Source organism: Lactuca saligna, chromosome 7 (genome assembly GCF_052625555.1).
Source record: "Lactuca saligna cultivar CGN05327 chromosome 7, ASM5262555v1, whole genome shotgun sequence".
Classification (NCBI taxonomy): Eukaryota; Viridiplantae; Streptophyta; class Magnoliopsida; order Asterales; family Asteraceae; genus Lactuca; species Lactuca saligna.
Window position 1 is genome coordinate 183,812,257 of NC_136423.1, and position 25,845 is coordinate 183,838,101.

A 25,845-nucleotide genomic window follows, 5' to 3' on the forward strand; every position below is an offset into this window, starting at 1 on the left:
CATGCCCCCAATACAATTATTGATCAAAAGCCTTTTAGGATTCCTGATTTGAGTCAGGACATAGAAAAAATCTCCGATTTGAATGTTATGATGAAAAAATTCCTTGAAGCTGTCTTGGGTCAGGCCGGGATGAGTCCCTATTGGTTGTGAATGGGTGTGGTTCCTTTTTTGTTTGTTGGAGGAACAGGTACTTCTTTTCTTTATTGTTAACTGTTTATCTCTGTTTATACTGATTATGTATTGATATTCTTTGTAAATGGAACTTGGTTACCTTTCCTTTTGTCTGAATTTTTCGAGGGCAAGATTGTAGCTTTTGATTGGTTCTGATGATTTTGATCTTCCTATTCTTGATAATATCTTTGATGGTAGTGGTAGTAAAGTCAGTAACTCACAATATGAGGAGGAGGATGTCACACCCCAAAACCATGAATGACGGAAATGTTCTGGGGCGGAGGACGTCATGTACAGTATCACAACAATGAAAAGTAGTAAACAAGCAACAACATCATCCATTGCATTAATAATATAATTTTAATACAAGTGTGTTATGTCAAATTATGATAAAAACTAAAGCATAAATCAAAATGAAAGATGCGCCTTGAACGAGCACCATCTTCCATGAACCTTGCATCGGTACCTATCTATGGTTGACCTGAAGATACAAGTTATTTTGAAAGAGAGTATCAGCTTTAAAGCTGGTGAGATCACAAGCATTTTAGTGTCTTAATTTGTATGTAAGTACTTGTATGTATTTGAAATGTAACTATTTGTACGAACGTGAAATGTAAGTATGAAAACGTTTTGAACATCCTAGAAAGCCCTATGCTTCCTACTGAGGGTAGCCTTCTACCAAGGCATCTAGTATCAGTGTGTGTCTCTTGTAAGAGTGTGTATTTTCCCAAATCTGACTATCATTAACCAAAAATATAGTTTCTACATTACCGTGCATCGTGTGAATGTTCACGAAGTGAATGTAATGGGAAAATGAAATAGTACTATGGTGTAGTATCGAATAACTACAACCGTACTAACTACCTTAAGTCTATTGTAATCTTGTAAGTACCGTAGTATTTGTAATAAGTGACTACTTATGTACTCCTATTGCCTTATTTGAGGGATAAGGCCTAATGTGATGGCTAGATCCCAGGCTAAACACTCCCCTGTCAAAGAGATTTTGGGACCTACACACGACCCCTGCATGTATGCAAGCCGTGAACATCCACATTACTATGATCATGTATACCCGATATAAATATCACAATGCGTTGTGATTCATCGGTATAGTTAGATCCTGAACTTGTTCTATGCTATAGCACCTAGTGATGTTTGTCTTATCATCGTATATGTAAACGCACTCATGTAAACGTATATATGTAAACGTACTCATGTAAGCATAATCATGTAAATATATCTACGTAATAGTATAGTAATGTATTGTAATGTTCTGCGTGTGCTAGCTGTAATGTGTGTTCTCTCTCTGTCTAGCATGTATAGTAATGTACTGTGTGTACTAGCTGTAACGAGTGTTCTCTCTCTGTCTAGCATGTATAGTAATGTATTATGTGTACTAGTTGTAACGAGTGTTCTCTCTCTATCCAGCAAGTATTGACTCATGAATGAACTGAACCATTGTATGATATCGCGTTCTAGTAATAGTTCTAGTATCTTCCTAAACTACCCATATGGTAGCTTACTAGTAATGTAACTGGTATGTATGAACATGGGAGTGTACCCTTGCTACCCAAGGGTATTGAACTGAACTGGAAGAACCTTTATGACTATATATGTACACATGATATATAACTAATATTTAAACGACCTTCGGACGGGTACCTGATATCCCACCAGACCACATCTCAAGCGCAAAAAGGAAATAGGGCAGGCAGGCCTTCCTAAGCCTTTTAAACATTTCTTATATAACTATACATACGTACACATGCAATTGATAATATGAAAGCATAAAATAAGTTTTGTAAAACCTTTGAACAGTATCTCTATCTAAGAAAAGATCGACTTGATGTCAATCTATAAAACGGGTTGAAAGCATGGGTTTGATAAAACAGTTTAAGTATAAAGAAAATTTTGTTTGAAACACAATTGTAAATGAGTTTGAAATGAAAACATATTGTGTATAAAGAACAACTTAATAAGGAGTTTTAAAACCTATAAAACGTTCATGAAAATCATTTGAAGGAAACTGTTTGGTAAAACGGCTAATGAGTAGCAAATCATTTGAATGCTGCTTATTAATCACATGTGATTGATATAATAACTAGAATGATTCTACTTGTATCCCCCCATAAAACATTTAAAAACATTTAAAACATTGATTAAGGGGTATGAACTCACCTGTTGTGAGTGGTACGGATGAACTGAAGATGTAGGATTGTTAGGTGTCAAGTGAAGTCTTTAACACACTCTATGATCCTAGTTAACATATAATATCACATATATGTATCAAATTATTCCATAAACAACTAATAAAAATGTCAAGACACCCTAGGACATGCTAAACACCTTTGTCAAGTGTTATTAGCCTCTAGTATTGCATCCAATTGTTGTACGGAAAATTTATTGTGTGTAGGGTTCAAGGAAAACTCCCTAATGGAGTTCACAGCCCTAATGTCACTAACAAATGAGTTTACGGTCGTAAACTCATGAGTTTACGGCCGTAAGCTCATACTTACATGACCAATTGATGTTTGAGGCTCTATAAGAGCCTAAGAAGCATTTCTACTTAAAGGCATGGTCTTTGGAAGAGTTTAGGGCATCCTTTAACTCCTTTGAGGAGTTCACGACCCTGGGACCAAATCCCTTGGAGATTACGGCCGTAATCTCCCATGGAAGGGTGTTTTTGGTGATTTCAAGTCCCTAATTTAACTAGGAACTAATCTAAGCTAGTATCCAAGGCTTTAGGAGAGTTTAAAGCACACTTTGGCCCTTTTGTTTGGAGTTCACGGTCCAAGAACTCCTTGGGCCGTGAACACCTTACTCTTGGTGTTCTAGGGGTGTTTTCTAGTCCTAAACACATTAGGGTAAGAGTCTAAGCTAGTTGCATGGCAAGAGGAAGGGACTAGGGCACTATTTGCCCCATAAATAAGGGTTTACGGTCCAAGATGTTCTTGGGCCGTAAACTCTCTAATCTTGTTGTTTTCCTATGATTTCTAGTGTATTAGACACATATCAAGCCTTATAACACACTAGGATAGAAGTACTCGCGATTTGGGACGAAAGCTCGAAGATCCTTGAGAGAGAAATCGACTTTTCTCTAGTTGGAAATGTAAATAATGAAAAAAATATGGCTCAAATCCTATATATACTCCTGGGGTTTTTAGCAGAAAATATTTTTATTCAGGCATTGAATTCTAATATCATGAAGCTTTGGAATAACAGAGTTGCACAATACCCTAGTGCATCCTCTCTCCTGATATCTCATCAAGTGTAAATCCTGAAATACTCAAACTTATACCAAAAAGTTTGAAATTTTACTACAACTGTTCTAACTTCTATTGACTTGATATGGTTTGTACAGAATGGAAATTTCGGGTTGTCACATCATCCCCCTATTGAAGGGAATTTCGTCCCGAAATTAGAATTTAGGTAAGGAAGTAGGTATGAATGATCGAGTCATGAGGTGGGGAACTTCCTAATCGATTGGTTCTCACGCTCCTAAGTGAATTCGGGTCCTCGGTTGGTATCCCAACGAACCTTCACTAACGGGCGACGACGTTGCTTTGTTCGCTTGACCTCTCGGTCAAGGGTCACTACGGTTTTTTCATGAAGGCGAGGATCTCGTTAATCTCGATCTCGTCGAGTGGAATTGCGAGAGTCCTGACGGAAAGGTACGGTTTCAAGATTGAGATGCAAAGGGTAAAATGTACGTTTCTGAGTTCGCGGAGTAGATCTAGTTTGTGAGATACAGGACCGATTCTGGTAAGAATCTCGGAGGTCCTGACTATCTTGGATTAAGCTTTTCACGCGATACGAAGTGTATTAAGCCATTCCCAGAGTGAGTTTTCCTAAAGAACATGGTCTCTCACTTGGAATTTCCAAGGTTTCTTTTTCTTTCTTAACTTCCTAATCAAAGGCCACCCTCTGTTGGGTCAAAGTTGTACAGGTTTCTGTAATATGCGAGGAGTTCTGGATGAACTATGACAGTAGGTATGTAAGACCTAGAATTTGGCGAATTTCTGTCGGTGTCTTCGGTGCCGAAAAATTCCCAACAGTTTTGGATAAATTGACAGAGTACTTCAAAATTTCCACAACACTAATAGTGTGCCTTAGGAATTTGACTCTTCACTTCCAAAACTCGTGTTCAGAGAACTTTGTGAAAAGTTTCTTCGAGGGTAGATAAGTAAGTCATTACATGGAGAATGACAAACTGATCCAAGTAAGAAAGACGGACCCTTTTCATTAAACTCATGAATGCTTCGAGCGTATTGGTCCTATCCGAAGGGTATCACTACGGACTCGATGTGTCCGCATCGAGTTTGGAAGGTAGTCTTCCGGACATCCTTCCCTAACACTCAATGACACCATTGCATCCTTGTCTAATATGCACTTCAACAAGTGTGAAACGTGGAAGTTCCAGTATGTAGTCCACCTTGCCAACCATGGCAATAATATGAAACGGTACAATATATATGGGACCCAACTTTCCCCTCTTCCTGAAGTGGATCACACCCTTCCAGGATGAGACCTTCAGCAACACCATATCGTCGACCTGAAACTCCAACTCAGATCAGGGTTGGTCGACATAACTTTTCTGCTGACTTTGAGCAGTCTGCAATCTCTTCCAGTCTGCTGATTATTCTCAGTAGTTTGCAGAACCACCTTGGTCTAACCCATAACCCTGTGGCCGATCTCGCCCCAATAGATTAGGGTATGGCATCTCCACCCATACAACAACTCGAAAGATGGAGCAACAATGTTAGAATGAAATTTGTTGTAGGAGAACTTTGAAAAGGGTGGGTGGGGATCCCATCTCCCATCAAAGTCAATGATGCAGGCCCTCAACATATCCTCGAGGGTCTAAATGGTCCGCTCACTCTGGTCGTCTGTCTGCGGATGGTAAGTGGTGCTTAAATGAAATCTCGTGCCCAATTCCTCATTAAACTTCTGCCATAAACATGAGGTGAATCGAACATCACGGTCTGAGACAATAGACACCGGAACCCTTTGGTGAGAAACGATCTCGCGGAGATACACATCGGTCGACGACCTCTTCCGAATAGCCAGAAAATGGGCGATATTGGGCAATCGATCAACGATGAACCATATAGCATCATATCCCTTCACCATCCTCAGAAACTTGGTAATAAAGTCCATCGTGATTTGCTCCCATTTCTACATGGGAATCTCAGAGGCTTCAGCTTGCCATGTGGCCTCTAATGCTCAGCCTTGACCATCCTGTAGGTCAAGCACCTCTTGACGTACCAAGCTATCTTTTGCTTCATGCACGGCTACCAGTAACGCAAACTCAGATCCCGATACATCTTGGTGACCCCTTGGTGAATAGAGAAATGAGACTTATAAGCCTTCTCCAACACGATCTATCTAATCTCGCCGGACACTGGAACGCATACCCAAACATAGCGGGTCAACAACCGACGACAATCTTGAACAAACAGGGTGATCTCGACCCTAATCTTCTTAATGTTCCAATTTTCCTCTCATACTCCCTTAGCTCGAGCCTCTCTAGGAAACAAAGTTTTCAAGTTGCAAGTTGCAGAGTTTGGAAGTCGTTTCAGTATAATTAAGACTTAAAGGAGAGGACACTCATACTTCATTTCAAATCTAAAAGTTTAGATTGAAGGATTTTAATGGAACTTAGTCATGAACATATATGAATATCATGTTAAGCTGATTCAACATAGAAAATTCGATATATGGAAATATTATAGCAAGAGACTGATCAAGTATCATGTCTTTATGTAAGACATTATGTATCGAATCCCATATGCTTCAGATATAGGATTGATTACATATGCTATAATATTTACTTGTTCTGATTTTTCAAATGCCTAGGGCATTAAGAGGGAAAAGGACTAGAATTGGATATGACTAGAGTTGTTAAACAACTATTAAAGGACAATCTGAGGTTCGCTAAAGATTTGTTGCTTGTGGACAATTGGAAGTATAAATTTGGAACGACCATAGTGACATGTTTTAGATTGGGATCATTCTTGTTCCGAATTGATAGTCATATGAGAATATGGAAATGTTTCCATAATGGGAGTTGATGATTAGAATCTATATGTGAGTTAGAAAATTTGATGCAAGGAAGGTGTTCAAGAATTGTATCTTGAATATGAGACTTCGTAACAATGAAATTGTTTTAAGTAACAAAGTTTTAATGAGCATTTTGTGACATCGTTGGCTAAGTCTCGGTGACTTTGACGCCACATCATCACAAAAGGATATTGCATGTAAGGTTGAACTCTAACACATTTAGAAATAAAAAGAATTTGTAATTCTTACTTGTTCTAATAAGAATTTGAAATTGTGGAATAAGCATCATTGAAATAATGTCCAATCGATCTATTCACAAAGGAAGGACCATAAAGAGACATAGTATGCATGTTTATAACATGCCATGACTAATGTTTAATTCAAGTGTTTAGTTGATTAATCGAAACATTATAAAATTAATAAAGTCTAATTAATATGGTGATTAAATAATAAGTGTTTTATTTATATTCAATAATTTTGAGACCATATTTAATTAGGTTATTATTGTGTTTCACTTTACATGTTTTACTTCCCAAATAAGCAGATTATTCAAACATCCACATTCGATCATACTTTTAGAAGTAAGTAGTGAATTAAGATTGTCGTGAATCAGACTGTAGATTGTCTAAGAGGTTAGACATAGCAATGGTTTGTTGCAGTATTCATGAGTACTTTTGAAATGGGGATTTAAGTATTGGATCAACCCACGCTCAGAGAATTACTTCATGGATTTTAGCATGAGTAATTTTGAGATGATAATATCTTATATTCTTGAAACAAAGATATATGAGTTGTTGTTTACAAGTTTGTTGTGCACTGATAATACGTAAACGCATCAGTAACTTGATGTTATAAAACGTATTGATGTGCGTGATTTGATGAGTAAATAGTGCAAGCATCTAAGTCGAAGTTTATATATTTTTTTTGTTTTGCACTAAACAGAAAAAGTTATATTTGTGCGGCCCTCGATGATTTGGTGATGACATCTAAAGCGCTTGGCCAAGCCTGGATTGAATTGATGTGTTCAATTAGTAGTCTGATTTTAGTCGTCATAAATCAGAAGTCGGGAAACAAATCTTGGATAGAGAGATTGATTATAATCCATATCTCATGTCCATACGATATCTTGTAGAATGAAGGAATATTTGATCACTTATCTTAGGACATGTCACCGACTAGGTCAGAGTTCGACAACGGCTTTTGGTAGCTGTAATTTGCTGAACAATTTCATAGTTATATTGGAAATTATAGTTATTACACTTATCCACGTACGAGACTATTGTATTAGGTGTCTAAGTCCATAACTATAATTGGTATAAACTTGAATTGATAGTAGCACATTTCTTTTGGGTTGCCTTTAAAACTACCAATTGAATAAGATCACTTTTAGAGAAAGAATAGTGATTTATTAATTTATTACTTGGTTAATAAATTAATTATAAATCAAAAAAATGATTTATTAATGTGTTATGGAAATAATACATTAATTAGAAATCATATTGTTTGATTAATATTTAATGAGAAATTAAGTTGGAATTAATTTTGGAGTTAAAGGAATTAATTAAAAGTATAGGGACCAAAAGTGAAAATGTTCAATAGTTGAGCATTGGACAATTCTAGAACCTCCCTGAAGAGGGGAAACGAAATCTAGAGTGCTCCTAGGTTTTCCTTGGGCTCTAAGGGTGCCTTAGATGCCTTAGGTGCTGTTTATTTTTTGGAAAAAACCTCTTCAAACCTCTTACTGTTGCGCGACGCAGCACACTCGCAACACTTTTCATCTTGCAATTGTTTGTTTTTTAAAAGTTTTCTGAGTCAAAAACCTCTGCGCGTGCTCTGTTTGGCGCAACACTTGTACTGCCTCTTCCAACCTCTTCTTTTTCTTTTTTTATTGCTGAAATTTTGATTATATGTTATTAAAATTTTATTTCACATTTTTTTTTCGTTTATTCTTAGTGAATTTATTTTTCATTTTTTTATATTCAATAATGATAATTTCTTGATGAAATATCATTATTTTTTGCTAAAATATCTTTATTTTTTTTTGTTGAAATATCATTCTTTTTTACTGAAATATCATTAATTTTTACCGAAATATTATACATTATTAAATTTTACATATTAAAAAGTTATTTTCGGTTTATAAAATTAGTTTATTTTAATTTTTTAATATCTGCAGCAGTATGCAGATGTTAAAAAAACAAACACGCTTCTTATTATATTCTGCAGCCGTTTGGTCCACCTTTTCTACTGCAGAGGGTTGCAGAGGTGGTCCGTAGACTTCATGAATTTTTGCTTCAGAAAATCAAACAGCACCTTAGTGAGGAAGTTAAGAGATTAGGGTTATCTTGGAGATACCTGACTTATCCAATATATTCCTAACACTTATATAAACCCTCATTAGGGTTGAATTTCGGCCAAGCCTTCCTTCTAAGTGCCTTTGACAAAATTTAGGCTTCTCCTATCTCTCTCTCTCTCTCTCTCTCTATATATATATATATATATATATATATATATATATATATATATAGTTTTCCTTGGTTTCTAGGTTTGTTTTGTGAGCCATTATTGGTGCAACACTTGTGATGCTTGCTACCAAAGGTTATTCAAGAAGGAATTGAAGATTGTTTACAATAACAATCTTAAAGGTATGATTTATAACCCTTTTGGTTTGTAAATTTCGAAAATTATATTTACCTTTTAGGGTTTCTAGTTTTTGTGTTCAATGCTTGTATGTCTAATAGAGAAAACATAGATCCAACAATTAGGGTTGCATGCACACATATGGATTTTTTGCTATGCTCAAAACCGATTAGTGATATGTTCCTCAGACTTAACTTTGCCTTTTGTTGTCCTAATGGAGTTAAGCATGAGAATCATAACACAGAGAAAAAGGTTGTCAGTCGTCGTCCGGGATGGGCTCCTAAAGCGAAGCTCCGACGGTCAAGTTAGTGATTAGTGGAAAGAGTATGGGTTTAGCAGAAGAGTGAGTGAGAGGTCCCCCATATCCTAAAGGAGAAAGGTTCTATTTATACATGTCATGGCGGGGACAAGATCCTAACAATACATTTTGGTCGCTGTTGGGCCGACAGGATGTACATGCATCTCATTGGTGGATTGTGCTCCACTAGTGGTTATATATCATTGGTGTAAATCTCTCAGGAGGCGTAGACCTAAGTATTATACATGTCGCTCTGGGATACAATTGGTACTATTTTGTCTTTAAGTTGGATTCAGTGCTTGGGCTCCAAGGAACACACATGGGATCGTGAGGACGAGGGTGTGGTTTCGACGCTAGGCGTATGCCGATCCTTGACTACCACGTTTATCAGACGTGGGCTCCGTTACATTTGATGCATTCTTAGCGGGATATGTTAACAATGTTCTAGAACCCAGTCCTAAAATCCCTCCGATCTTTTTTGATTTGTGTCCCTTATCTTCATAAACATCAACATGTTCCTTTTCCAACAATTTCTTTGACTTTTGGCGTTTTGTATAATCGCGCGTATCGGCAATAGGTTCGTGGTCTTCACTTTCTTATTAATTTCGGCCAAGAGGGGGTTCCTTACTATATTATTTGGACTTTACGTATTGAGTATCACGAAACTAAGAGACCTTAGGAGAAGAACACTAGAATTGTGTTTACAGAACCATTTGAGAAAATTGCATGTATTGATTATACCTAATATTTTTGTGTAACGCATAATCGGTTGTAGGATTGTTGCATAGGACAGTGGTTAAATTTTTGTTGACAGTTTTGGAGTTTTGGATAGTTTGGGTTTTGGGATTCCGGAATAGAAAAATGGAATATCTTGATTGGTGTTTACATTTCGTCAGTTGTGTCTTTGGTTAGAATCGTCTTTCATGTATTTGTCGTGGGAATCCATAGTGGGGAATTGAAGATGTGTGGAATGAAATTGAGAGAAAATAAAATAGAATTGAGAGAGAATGAAATTGAATTGGAGTATGGTTTTATTGGTATATAACTATCTATATATAAAAATGTAAAATACAATAAAATTATATATGTTTATTTACTTTTTTACCGGTCAATGGTTAAAGAGGTGTATAGGATAGAGACATGCAACTAAGCTCACGGGCCACCTAACCCGCCAAAGATGCAAATCGCAAGAACACAGGTTGCTCGATGTTGTTTCCCAGACACTATCGTTGCATGTCTTGTGCCATCTTTCGTTGATACCATCCACTCTTAGGAGTAGTATTTTAATTTACAATTTCTTTTGTTCCTGAATATTTACTCTAATTGAGAATTTTTAAGGATAACACATGTTATCATCGGCTACAACACAACTAGACAACACAAGTCCATCATTGGTTAGGTTGATAGCCACCCCCATTCCACTCCACCTCGTGCATGTGAATGCGATATAAGTCGCCCGATCTATTCCGACCACCCCCTAGAATGGGTGGACGGGAAAGAAGGTCAATGATGGTCGGTCCACCGGTCATTCCTATGAGCCAACAAAAACAAAATAAATATTGTAAATCGTAGATGGAGACGGAAGGTAGTTTATTTTTTGTTTTATTTTTTTTAAACGACAAATTTAATCTACTTCTAAACTACTTCTTAAATCCACATATATCTACGACGGGACTCAAACCTTCAAGCTCAAGAAGAGAGGACATTACCAAACACCGCTGGACTAGAAGTCCTTTGATGGAAGGTAATTTATTAGTTTAAATAATGTTGATATTTATATAAATAAGATAAAAAGTAAATGTGAAACACATATAATAAGAAAAGCAACCAAATGAAAGGTCGTGTTCATACTCATATTGGCATTTGGAAGCACCTTCGAAACATGCATCGATTACAACATATTCTATTTAAGAAAAAAGGTATGAAGATTGAGATGCTTGTTTCTTGGAAGGGACAAAATAAAATAATTAGTTTATTATATATACAAAAAATATATGAGAATGTATGTATGTATGATTGTATGGAATAATGGTAGTAATAATTTGGAGAAGGGAGATGCAGATTTGTAATGGGGTCGGGTCGTTGGGCCCTATAAGAACGTGAATTACTAACGTGACATCAGTCACATCTTATCTTCTCCCTTTTTTTTTTTCCCTGTAGTTGTAGCCTTGTAGGCAGCAGGCCGGCTAGTCCCCCTTTATTTTTATTTATTTTTTCGCCGGTTAGCTGTCGGCTAAGCCGAGCCTTTGGCTCCAAACGTCAATCCATTATCTACGGCTACGGCCTGCACTTACTTTTTTTCTTTCACTTTTATGTATTTTATGTATTACGTAGTTTAGATAATATTAATAGACTAGTAACGAGTTCGTCCTATCTACTTTTATTTTATGAATCTATTTTTTAAAAGCTGTGAATTTGACTATTTGAGGGCCTTCGTGTTGGAAAATAATTAAATATTAAAAAAATAAAGAATATTAAAGACGGCTTGGCTGGCAGAGAAGGTGCGGACGCGCTACCACCAACATCTTATTTGTCTGTCACTATTTAAAGTTTAAACCACACATTTCTCTTTTCCTGCTTCTCTCTCTCTCTCTCTCTCTCTCTCGAGTTGCAGAAAACATTTGCCGCGAATGTGGAACTTCCGGTGCCTCGTCTATCTCTGCCTCCTCTCGTTGGTCGCTGCTCAGGGATCTACCAACACAACTTCTCCATGGCTAACATTAACGGGTACATACAAATACAAATACAAATACAAATACAACAACTTAATTTTCCTTCTTTTCCCAAATTTAATGTCAAACGAATTAAGCCTCAGGCTTGGTTGTTTTAGTTTTTGAAATTTGATAATATGTATGTATGTATGTGGTTTTGCAGGAGCTGCCCCCTTGGTGGTGGCACATGGTGGGTTTTCAGGTTTATTTCCTAGCTCCAGTTTCAACGCCTACACGTTGGCTGTGATTACTAGCGTACCCGACGTCATCCTCTGGTGTGATGTACAATTGACTAAAGATAAAGCCGGGATCTGCTTTCCAAGTCTTAATCTCCAGAATTCGTCCACCATTACTTCGGCCTTTGATAAAGGGGAAAACACCTACAATGTGAACGGAGTCCCTGTTAAAGGATGGTTTCCTATCGATTTCACCCTTGATGACCTCGGCAAAGTCTTCTGTAACTTACTTCATCTTCATCTTAATGTTTCCATTAATGTTAATCTTGCTTGTGGTTGTTTGTTTGTAACTGTCTATCTTCCTTCCAGTAACGCAGGGCATCTACTCGCGAAGTCCAGTTTTTGATGGGTCTTCGTCAATTCTTACCGTCAATGACGTCGCCGACCAAATACAACCACCGGGACTGTGGTTAAATATCCAGGTGAGCTCACTGATGAAGATGATTGATCAGTGATCACCTCCTTCTGGTTGTTCTAATTCTGTGTTGTTGTTGTAGCATGACGCGTTTTACGAGCAGCATAATCTGAGCATGACGAGTTTTGTGACAAACTTCATGAGAAATACTTCGGCAATTGTCTCCCATATATCTTCACCCGAAGTCAATTTCCTTACAAGTATTGCACCAAGTTTCAGACGAAGCACAACCACCAGACTGGTGTTCTGTTTTCTAGGAAAGTCCGAGACTGAGCCTACAACCAATCAAACATATGGTTCGCTTTTGAGAAACCTGACATTTATCGGGACATTTGCTTCGGCCATTGTGGTTCCTAAATCATATATATGGCCCGTTGGCACCGACTTGTATTTGCAACCCGCTACCACACTTGTCCAGGACGCCCACAAGGCCGGTCTCCAAGTCTTTGCTTCCAATTTCCTAAATGATGTGCAACTTCCCTATAATTACAGTTATGACCCTGTACAAGAGTATCTCTCTTTTGTTGACAATGGCGATTTTGCTGTTGATGGCGTCCTTTCAGACAACCCAATAACTCCGTCTGCAGCTTTTGGTACTTTTTTCTTCTTCTTCTTGATTCCTCTTCTTCTTATTAGTTCCAGATTATAATTTTGACATTTGAATTTGCAGATTGCTTATCTCACATGGGGAAAAACGAATCACAGAAAGGTAATATTTTATATTGTTTTGAATATTTGTATTCATGAATCGCAAGCCTACAAGATTTGATTATATGGTGTGTGGGTGTGTGTGTTGTGTGTTTTGGTGGTTCAGTAAATGCCTTGATAATCTCATCTGAAGGAGCAAGCGGGGAGTACCCTGGGTGTACGGACATGGCATATGAAAAAGCCGTTTCAGATGGTGCAGATATCATCGACTGTCCTGTTCAGATGACGAGTGATGGAATACCAATTTGTTTGGGTTCTATAAACCTTCTTGATAGAACAAGCGTTGCAAACTCACCTTTTAATAAGCCTTTAGTAATTCCTCAGCTCTCTGGTGCAGGAATCTTTACCTTCCAACTCACATGGGAAGACATTCAGACCTTGCAACGTAAGCATCATCATCATCATATATATATATATATATATATATATATATATATATACTTATGTTGATGTATTATATGCTGCTTAATTTCTTATTTTGGTTTTATATCTTTGATGCTTTATAGCTGTAATGTTCAACCCATATTCAAACTACACTCTGTCGAGGAACCCTAGATTCCAAAACGCTGGCAAGTTTATGACTTTGTCTCAGTTTTTGGACTATGCAAGTAATTCTACTTCCCTTTCTGGAGTCTTGATTAACATAAAGGTGAGTCTTGATTCAACATTACTGGATATGGAAAGAGAAAGAGAAAGAGAAAGAGAGTGAGATGTTTTTTGTTGAAATGAATGAATGCAGAATGCAGCATACCTAGCATCTGGTCAGGGAATGAGTGTAACAGATGCAGTGATGGGCGTCTTGAATACATCTTCTTACAATAACCAGAGGAGAAAGAAAATTTTGATCCAGTCTTCAGATAGCGCAGTGCTGAGATTATTCAAGGCAAGAAGCAACAGACATGAGCTTGTTTATGAGGTGGATGAGAATATTCGTGATGCACTCAACTCAACCATCGCAGATATCAGTGAGATTGCCAATTCCGTTATCATTGGAAAGGAATCCGTGTTCCCTCGCAACTCAGGATTTCTTAGTGGACAAACCGCTGTTGTGGCAAAGCTTCAGGCTTTCAAGCTCCCTGTCTACGTACAATTCATGAACAATGAATTTGTTTCACAACCTTGGGATTTTTTTTCAGATCCATACGTCGAAATAAACTCCTACGTCAATGGAGTCTCGGTTAATGTCAACGGTGTTATTACGGATTACCCCGCCACCGCCGCCAAATACACAAGTAAGCTGTTTTCAATTCAATTCGGACTCCTTATCTTTATCCTTTTACTCTCATAATTTGAATTTCTGATTGATCTCACGATGAATTTATTTAGGGAACCGCTGCCTAGGGTTAGCAGCGAATATGACACCAGCATACATGGCTCCTGCACCGCCTGGCCAATTGTTCTCAGTCATGACACCTCCGTTAATTCCACCAGCCGAGGCTCCTAGCCCTATTCTCACCGATGCTGATGTTGCGGAAGGTCCCATCCCTCCAGCTAGAATACCATCTCCGCCTTCTGGCGGTGGTTCAACAGGGCCGCCGACAGCACCACCAAGTGGTGAACCACCTAATGCTGCCGTGGGCGTCATGTTTTCTTTTCTTGCAGTTATTGTTGCGGCGACAGTGTTGGTGTTTTGAGGTGGTGCTTGTTGATGCGTAAGTGTAACCTAATTTAGGAGATTTTGATTTCAATTCATATTGTTGTATTGTAAGTATATTATTGATTCATTTGTGGAATAATGTTAATTTGAAACATAGTACATGGTGCTTTCTTTGTTTGAATCAATGTGTTTTATAATTGTGTTATCGTCATTTGGTCCAATTAATTTAATGTTTTTGTTTAAAAAAAGTCTTATCGTTTTTTTGGCATTATAAACATACCAACTATAGTTTCCTCTGCCAAATTGGGAAATTTACCTATCACAGTAGGTTTCCTCTGCCACATTGGAAGAAAAGATGATGACATATTTCTTATTATGCCACAAGTAAACGACGTGGCTTACTAGTCAGCAAACCTTGGAGCCTAAGGCTTGAAGTGGTTCCCTTTATACAACCTAACCTTCGTAAGGACCAAACAAATGCCAACATAAAAGAACTCTCTTTTCAGCCAAATCCTACCCACCGAAACCTTAAAAGCCACTATCCGACAATGACAGCTCCACCACCGAGACTGTATAAATTCACCTGAATACATTACTATCAACGATCTACACTTGATTTTTTGTGACTGCAAATGTAAGCTCCAGGAGACTCGGGTCAATATACAAAATATGAAAGGATTTTGGTTCAGTCATCCTCATTTCCAGGACCAAATTCATCCATCTGCAGCATGAAGTCCGTTTGTTTCCAAAGAGATGCGGACCACATTGATGACCTGGCAGAAGCTTTTATGGACAAGCGGAAGAACGACGAGTGGGGCCAAAATTGGTCTAACTTGAAACGGACATAATTTTTGATCGGCGGAGGCGGAGGTTGTTTGAAGAGATAAAGTTTGCAACTTTTTGGTTTTTATAAGTCCCTTAAGCACCATATCTTATAGATCTATGAATTACTAATGCTATTAACAACACGGAGTGAAAAACCGTTGCTACTATTTCATCCGTCCGATTTCTTCAACATAAAATTCTAGCCACATAAACTCACTAATTACAGTTTTTTTTTAGTTCACACATCCATCCAAACACATCGTCTCCTTCCCACGTTCTTCAACCTCCATCCATTAGGGATCAATGTCAAACTTCTAACCTCTTAGCAGTTGAATCCTTTGAGTGTCAATCATCCTATATTCCCTCTCCCCACAAACCTTAAATTTTAGTTGCCGATTGCTACAATTCAGGGTTCTGATGCCGATATAAATCAATTTCATCACCAACATCGATTAATTGATCAGTCATGGAGCAATCAATCCATCTTTGATGTTTTCTGATTTCAGGTTGATTTTGTATGAAGAATAATTCATCTTTGTATCTTCATCTTATAACATCTATAAAATTCGAACAAATTTAAATCTTTTTAATTCATATAAAAACATTCAATTATTACAATTTGTTTTCAAAATAGTTTAAACATCAGAGTTCCCAGTAATCATAATCATCAATCGAGATAATCGAGGAGGTGTACGATCACGCCTCTGCCTTCCCACAATCATTTGCTGAACCTGAAACAATAAACTGAAACTGTAAGCCCGAAAGCTTAGTGAGTTACCCCCAAAATACCAACCTGATGTTTAAATTATTTTGAAAACAAATCATTTCCCTAAAAACGACAGTCCAATCCATTAATTAACCATTCCACTTGCAGTTGCAAAACCCTAGCTGAACATAATCATCACCCCTTTCCGGAGTCCCCGCGACTCACATTACGACCTCGAGCAAACCCCCGAGTCTCAAATCTAGAAACTCATGTGCTATCCTCTCCCGCTCAACCCACAGAAATATAATGAGTATAGATCATCTTTCTGATCCCAAATAATCGCAACCCTCTGCTCATTAGAATATGCACCAATAACAAATCTCGGTACTGGAAAGCTCGACTAGTTCCTCCCCCTGTCGACGTTACAGCTGCGGAAGCCGTCTCAGCAATGGTTGCATGGCACTCGATAAAATACCCAACTATGACAGTTTTGAAAGACCCAATCATCGCCAAAATCTATCCCCGCACGATCTCGATCACATACTCCCGGAGGATCTCCCTGACACGATCCTCTAACAATACTGGCCTATCCTGGCTATCAGCTCTCGATCCTGATTCGGATCTGATCTCAAACGTCTCGAATAAGCCAGACCATAACAGGGAACCAACTTCCAACTAAAACCCTAGGGGTTGTGACTTCCTTGATGTGACATCCCCATTTTCACGGCCAGAAAAGACCGATTTTTGTTTATGCTTTATAAAAATCAGAGTTCTTCTTTTAATAAAAATGTTGCGGAATTTTTTCCCAGAAAAACATGATATATACGTTATTAAAACATTTCCGAAGAAACGTACTTTATTCATTTTAAAACGTTTGGGATGTCATCGTCAATACAGGAACATAAGCATAAATAGAACTTACATTTATTTACACTAGTGATCTACATCTCTTTAAATCTCTCAGTGTAAAGTGACTTCGTATCAACACCTGTGATATAAATAAACTGAGTGGGTCAGGTTGGGAAACATGGTGAGTACATAGGGTTTTCAACCTACAATAATATAATTATTATGTTTAAACAATCAAACAATCAACCCAATTACCCATCCTCATTATCTTCTTTAGTCTTAAGGATCTACCCTAAGAATCAGCTATTCCTCGTTTATTTAGTCCTAAGGATCATCCTAAGGAATCGACACGAAGTCCATCATTACCAAGGCTTATAGAATATATCTGGTGAACACGTAGTCCGAAACATCTGGTAAACACTTAGTTCAAAAGTAACTAGTGAACACACTTAGTTCAAAATACCTAGTGAACACACTCAGTTCAAAGATATGTAGTGAACACACTCAGTTCAAAAATACCTAATGAGCACCTAGTTCAAAAATACCTACATGTTACTTTAAAATAATTTCCTTCGACGAAACCTAGTATTATCACCAATAGATTTTAGTCTATTATTCACCGAGACTAATTAATAGTCTAGCTATTATTACTATTATATAAGCGTTAAAAAAATACTTATATAACCCATAATAATAGCCCAAGTATTTATTATATGTTCTTAATAACGTTAATATAATTAAATAAAAACTATATTAAAAATAGCGTAGGCGTAGCTCACTTACAGCGGGTTTTATAGAAAACCAGGTTTTGCTTGGAGCAGCGTTTCCGAGCCGAAAATCTCTTCTTCTCGGAGCCGTCGAGCACTCCGGGGATTCCGCCTCGTGCTAGGGAGGTTCCCTAGGCTTTTCGGGGGATTTCGGGGCTAGAGAGAGGTTCTAGAGAGAGAGAGAGTAAAGAGAAGAAAGAATGGGAAAGGTGTGAAGAAAATGAGGGTGAGAGAGGTGGTATTTATAGGGTGAAAATGCCTGAACTTGGTGCCACATGTCACCATCTAGTGGCAAGACTTGGGGAGAAAGCAATGGCCAAGATTGTGCCACATCACCCATTTTCGCACAGCACACTTCTGACTTCTAAAATCCGTAACTTTCACATACGACCTCCGTTTTTGACGTTCTTTATATCAACGCGTAGGTAAAAATAACATCTACAACTTTTATTTTGACTCCGTCGGCTAATTCTCGACCGATCTTAAATTTAACAGTACGAGGCGTTTAGACTGTTAAATGACCGCGAACAATTCGTAACTCCTTCATACGGACTCCGTTTTCGTCTGTATTTTTACCGTTGAGTTCCTATTAATGAGATCTTCAACTCTCATTTAGGTCGCATAAGCCAAAAACCGCTCGAACTAAAATTCGAGTTTCGGGCTGTACACTGCTAAGCCGAATCTTAGAAAAATCATAACTTCTTCATACGAAGTCAGATTTGGGCGTTCTTTTTATGAATTTTCTCGGTTTAACATATTCTACAACTTTCGTTTAGATCACTAAGGCTAAATCTCGCTCTATCGTAAATTCACTTTTTACGCTTCCCGGTGCCGTGCCAGTTCCGTCGCGAAACTTCGACGAGTCATAACTTCTTCGTTATAACTCGGATTTCAGCGTTCTTTATATGTACGGACACCTTGTGACAAATACTACAACTTGGTTCAAATTATTTATTCTAAATAATATTTTTTCGAAAAGTCATTTTCGACCCCTATTATCTCTAAATTAACTAGTCCGGATCTACGGGCGTTACAATTATCTCCCCCTTAGGATGATTACGTCCCGGAATCATCAACGAAACAGGGCAGTATAATGACTCCATACATTATCTCTTCATCGTAGGTAGTAACTGTAACTTCTATGTTGCTTCGAACGGGTATCTAACTCTTGGACTCCTTGATTGCAGGCGGTGCTTGGTCTTGCACCTGCTCGTTAGACTTTCAGTCATGACTTTCGTGTCACAAGCTCATTCTTTATCAAAGACACCTTCTTCTTCTTAGGATAAGTTAATTTGATTTCTACAACTGATCGAGGTGTCATATTCTAATGACCTATTATCGTACGTAACAACGCTTAGACTCAGGTCTCTTAGAGTCAATTTCCGGAATGAAATATGCCTTCCTTCATGGTCTAATGTGATATAATCACATTTTAACATGTAGCATTTCTAGCTACCAACTTTTTTTAACAACGAGCGCGATACTTCTATTGATCGCTTTGATTTCAATCGTTTGGTTTAAGTCGGACGCTACATCAAACTTGGTTCTCTAAACCACGTAACCTACTCATCGTAGTCGGACTCAATGTGATATGACCACTAGGGTCGGGATAACAACAATTTTCTTAGTCATTACCGAAACAATGGTAACGACATACTTGAATAAAACGAAATCAATTACTAGCTTCTTGGTAACCTTGTGACTTTCCCTGATCCAAGCGTGAGTCCTGTGCTTCCGGTAGTATATGCATCTATGTGACATCCCCATTTTCACGGCCAGAAAAGACCGATTTGTTTATGCTTTGTTTTTAAAATCAGAGTAATCGTTTAAAGAAAATTGTTGCGGAATTTGTCCCCAAAACAAGATATGATAAGAATTTATCAAAGCATTTCTTAAAGAAGAGTATTTTTAATATATAACAAAATCTCGGGATGTCATGTTCTGATACAGACACATAAGCATAAACAGAACTTACATTTATTTACACTAAATGATTTGCGTCTCCTTTAATCTCTCAGTAAAATATGTCTTCGTATTGATACCTGTGATACAAAGAAAACTGAGTGGGTCAGGCTTGGGAGCCTGGTGAGCATATAGGGTTTTCAACCCACAATAAAACATTTATTATATTCAATTATCAACAATCGACCCAAATACCCATCCCCATTATCTTCTTTATTTATTAAGGTTTTATCCTAAGAATCGATTATACTTTCTTCATTCATTCCTAAGGATTCACTTAAGGAACTGGCACACAGTCCATTTGCTACCACAGTTTATACAACAGGCACTACGTCGCATAGTCACCAGGGTTCATACAACTGGCACTACGTCTCATAGTCACCACGGTTTACACAATAGGCACTACGTCTCATAGTCACCTGGGTTTATACAATTGGCACTACGTCTCATAGTCACCACAGTTTACACAATAGGCACTACGTCTCATAGTCACCTGGGTTTACACAAAAGGCACGAAGTCACATCGTTACCAAGGCTTACTCAATAGGCACGAAGTCGCATCGTCACCAACTATTCCATCTACCCATGTTCTACCCAACATTTTTGTAGATATAAATACAAACACAATTTAAATCATTTAACACCCGTATAAAAACATCAATTCCAAATCCATCTCAAATTGATAATTAATATATAACACATAGCACATATTTCATAGCTAATACTTTATATTTATGTATTAGAAGAAAGTACTATGCACTCACGCATATAAACAACAATATATATATTTATACACATAACACGTATTTTATAAAATACTTCATATTTATGTGTAAGATGAAAGTGACTATACACTCACTTGATCAGAAGATGATCGGGCAACACTACGGCTTGCAGAAGTAGTGTTTCTCCGTAGATCTAGAAGATCTTCACAAAAACCGGGCTCCTCGCGGGCAGCGCTTCGGCTCGGGAATAACGCTCTTCGGGATCCTCGGGGCTTCGGATCTTACTTCGGGGCTCGGGAATATTACCAGGGTTTGGGGTATGATTGGCACACAAATTGAGGCAAAACTTAGAGAGAGGGAAGAGTTTGAACAAGAAAAAATGGCTGAATTCGAGTTCTATTTATAGGCTGCTGGGTCTGGGATTACGCGGGGCGTAATCTCAAATTACGCAGGGCGTACTCAGTACGCGGGGCGTACTCGGGTTATGCGGGGCGTACTTTGACGTCACTGCGTGCGTCGACTGGTGGCACTCGAGTATCGGTCAGACAAGTTGCATTCGACTGAGTACGCTGGGCGTACTCAAATTACGCGGGGCGTAATTGACTCGTCGAACTTCTAAATTGCGTAACTTTCGCATACGAGCTCCGTTTTTGACATTCTTTATATCCACGTGAAGGTCAGACCATACTCTACAACTTTCATTTAGACTCCGTCGGCTAATTTTGACTTTTATTTTTATTATTTATTTTTAGAAGGTCGGGACAGAAAAACTTCGTTATAAATTCATAACTTCTTCGTCTAACGTCCATTCTTACCTAACTTTTCATCGTTTCGCTACTAACAACGAGATATTCGATTCTCATTTAGATTGTTTCGGCTAAAAACCGCTCGATCTCAAATAGAGTATTCGGGCTGCATACCGCTAAGTCGAAACTTCGAAAAATCATAACTTCCTCATACGAAGTCAGATTTTGGCGTTCTTTTTATGCACACTCACGGTTTAACGAACTCTACAACTTTCATTTAGATCACTAAGACTAAATATCGCTCTAACGTAAATTCACTTTTTACGTCATTCAGCGTCATGCCGGTTCTGTCGCGAAACTTCGACAAGTCATAACTTCTTCGTTATAACTCGGATTTCGGCGTTCTTTATATGTACAGAAACCTTGTAACATATATTATAACTTAGTTAGGATTAATCATTCTAAATAATCTTTCATCAAAAATTCATTTTTTTTATGCCTATCGTCTCTAAATTGACTAGCCCTAATCTACGGGCATTACAATCTACTACCTTTCACACCTACTCATACTCATCCCAAGTATTGTCTCGTAGTTTTCCAAGTCACCATTCAAGAAAATCACATAACAATTTAACACACCAGATAACAAAACGAAGATTTTATTATTTCTTGAAACTATTACATAGGTGTTCAAGCGCACCCTAGACTATGCCTCTAATAGGCTACATCATATGGTTCTATCTCTTTGGCTACCTCATAGCTTGATCTTCGGGTATGAATTCCTCATCCTTGGTTCCTCGCATTGTTTTCTGCTTCGTTGAGGATCATGTGGAATTCCCTTAGCCTCAGTGGCGTTTCTGGTCTTGATACTTTATTTTTATTTGGGCAATTCCTTGAAAGATGCCCCCCTTCTTTACAATCATAACACAACCTCTTGTTGGATGTACACTCATTGGCGTAATGCCCAGACTTTCCACACTTGAAACATGTCACCTCTTCGCCGCATTTTCCAAAATGTTTCTTCTTGCATTTATCACACCATCTTGCTTCACCTCCTCCTCCAGGCTTCGAGAATTTTCTCTCCTTGTTGGACCTTGAAGATCCTTCAAACTTCTGCTTCTCTCCTGCCTTATCTTTTTCTAGACCCTTTTCCCTTATCTGGGCCTCTACATTCTTAGCTGCCCTAACAGCTGTTTTCAAGGTAGTTGCCATTTTGACCATTGGGCCAAAGTCAGTGGGTAATCCGTTAGCAAACCTATCAATCTTGGAGAGTTCAGTAGGCACCAAGTAGGGGAACAGCTTCATCCTCTCGGTGAATGCGGTGGCATACTCATCAACACTCATCTTCCCTTTCTTCAGGTTCTGAAACTCGTTGTTTAGGTCTATCAGATCTATCTCTGAGCAGTACTGCATTTTCAACTGTTCCAAGAACTCTTCCCATGACATCCTTAAGGCTTCTCCTCGTGGCATCGTATCTGCCAATAGCTTCCACCAGCTCAAAACTCTAGTTTTCAGTTGTCTTACAGCGAAGACAGTCTTCTGTTTCTCGCTACAGTCACAACTCTCAAACTCCATCTCCATCTCGGATACCTAATCCATAATCTCAACAGGCTTTGGGCTTCCTAAGAGACTTGGTGGTTTCGCACCCAAGAAATTCTTGTACATTCGCCCATCCTTGTCGTTTCTCCTCTCTGGGCCATCCTTTTGATCACCTTGAGTCCCTACTTGACTCACTTGGCGGCTGTAGTTCCCTTCCTCCAATTGCTCGGGAATCAGCTCAGGTTGCTCAGTGAGCATAGTAGGTTCGTCCCTATTCAACATCCGCGTCATTTCTTCCCTTTGTTCAGCTAGCATAACCCGAATCATGGCTTGAACTACAGCCATGGTGACTGGCTTAGGTGCAACTTCTTCTACAACAGATATTTGCTGAACCACTGGGGGTTGGTTCCTATTCTCATTTGCATTCACGTTTCCGCTACGGGTCCTTGCCATCTTGATCTATACACTGAATAAGGTGAATCTAGACCCTTACATAGGATTAACTTTTAAATCATCCTTATCGCTCCGAAACGTTTATATGTTAGTTCTAATATCGTATTCGTACGTTTAGAATCCTAAACACATAAGGTTTCCAGATCCGGTCGACAACAGACCATAGATCCGATCAAACTGTAGCATAACAAATCATTTAGCACATAAAAGTAATTTAGGCATCATTCCTAAATTATGCTAGTGCTCACACCTCACAATCATCGCTTAGCATTCTAAGTTTAAGTCTAGAAATAAATCCATATTCCTAGTTCTCTTAAACTAATGCTCTGATACCAACTGTGACATCCCCATTTTCACGGCCAGAAAAGACCGATTTTTGTTTATGCTTTATAAAAATCAGAGTTCTTCTTTTAATAAAAATGTTGCGGAATTTTTTTCCCAGAAAAACATGATAAATACGTTATTAAAACATTTCCGAAGAAACGTACTTTATTCATTTTAAAACATTTGGGATGTCATCGTCAATACAGGAACATAAGCATAAACAGAACTTACATTTATTTACACTAGTGATCTACATCTCTTTAAATCTCTCAGTGTAAAGTGACTTCGTATCAACACCTGTGATATAAATAAACTGAGTGGGTCAGGTTGGGAAACATGGTGAGTACATAGGGTTTTCAACCCACAATAATATAATTATTATGTTTAAATAATCAAACAATCAACCCAATTACCCATCCCCATTATCTTCTTTAGTCTTAAGGATCTACCCTAAGAATCAGCTATTCCTCGTTTATTTAGTCCTAAGGATCATCCTAAGGAATCGACACGAAGTCCATCATTACCAAGGCTTATAGAATATATCTGGTGAACACGTAGTCTGAAACATCTGGTAAACACTTAATTCAAAAGTAACTAGTGAACACACTTAGTTCAAAATACCTAGTGAACACACTCAGTTCAAAGATACGTAGTGCACACACTCAGTTCAAAAATACCTAATGAGCACCTAGTTCAAAAATACCTACATGTTACGAAACTGCTATCGTTCCACTGGACCGTCTAGTATCGTCCATAGTCGTCATCTATACTCCACTAGATGACTGGATCACTGACAACACTGATGTCCCATCGTGTTATCACAAAACAACTATTTCATCTACCCATGTTTTTCCCAACACGTTTTGTAGATATAAAATACGTATACAGTTTAAATCATTTAAAACATGTATAAAAAATCTTTCACTCAGCATACACATCAAGTATTCAAACAATATGTACACATAACACGTAATTTATATTAAAATACTTCATATCTATGTGTAAGATGAAATGGACTATGCACTCACAACACGTAAATTATATAATAAATACTTCATATCTATGTGTAAGATGAAAGGGACCATGCACTCACCTGAGAAGGTGGTGACTCCGTACTCGAACAGCGCTTCGTTTACTTTAAAATAATTTCCTTTGACGAAACCTAGTATTATCACCAATAGATTTTAGTCTATTATTCGCCGAGACTAATTATTAGTCTAGCTATTATTACTATTATATAAGCGTTAAAAAAATACTTATATAACCCATAATAATAGCCCAAGTATTTATTATATGTTCTTAATAACGTTAATATAATTAAATAAAAACTATATTAAAAATAGCGTAGGCGTAGCTCACTTACAGCGGGTTTTATAGAAAACCAGGTTTTGCTTGGAGCAGCGTTTCCGAGCCGAAAATCTCTTCTTCTCGGAGCCGTCGAGCACTCCGGGGCTTCCGCCTCGTGCTAGGGAGGTTCCCTAGGCTTTTCGGGGGATTTCGGGGCTAGAGAGAGGTTCTAGAGAGAGAGTAAAGAGAAGAAAGAATGGGAAAGGTGTGAAGAAAATGAGGGTGGGAGAGGTGGTATTTATAGGGTGAAAATGGCTGAACTTTATGCCACATGTCACCATCTAGTGGCAAGACTTGGGGAGAAAGCAATGGCCAAGATTGTGCCACATCACCCATTTTCGCACAGCACACTTCTGACTTCTAAAATCCGTAACTTTCACATACGACCTCCGTTTTTGACGTTCTTTATATCCACGCGTAGGTAAAAATAATATCTACAACTTTTATTTTGACTCCGTCGGCTAATTCTCGACCGATCTTAAATTTAACAGTACGAGGCGTTTAGACTGTTAAATGACCGCGAACAATTCGTAACTCCTTCATACGGACTCCGTTTTTGTCTGTCTTTTTACCGTTGAGTTCCTATTAATGAGATCTTCAACTCTCATTTAGGTCGCATAAGCCAAAAACCGCTCGAACTAAAATTCGATTTTCGGGCTGTACACTGCTAAGCCGAATCTTAGAAAAATCATAACTTCTTCATACGAAGTCAGATTTGGGCGTTCTTTGTATGAATTTTCTCGGTTTAACATATTCTACGACTTTC

At 38.1% G+C, this 25,845-nt stretch overlaps 1 protein-coding gene across 1 annotated transcript; it reads left to right on the top strand.

Annotated features, from left to right (window-relative positions):
* The first annotated feature begins 11,741 nt into the window (after nucleotides 1-11,741).
* Nucleotides 11,742-15,017, top strand: LOC145004110 (glycerophosphodiester phosphodiesterase GDPDL3-like). Its single transcript, XM_078963006.1, has 9 exons — nucleotides 11,742-11,896; nucleotides 12,044-12,337; nucleotides 12,426-12,538; nucleotides 12,614-13,124; nucleotides 13,202-13,240; nucleotides 13,346-13,624; nucleotides 13,746-13,888; nucleotides 13,979-14,471; nucleotides 14,566-15,017. The coding sequence occupies exons 1-9, from the start codon at nucleotides 11,800-11,802 to the stop codon at nucleotides 14,871-14,873; spliced, it is 2,277 nt and encodes a 758-aa protein (XP_078819132.1). The 5' UTR covers nucleotides 11,742-11,799; the 3' UTR covers nucleotides 14,874-15,017.
* Nucleotides 15,018-25,845: the final 10,828 nt, after the last annotated feature.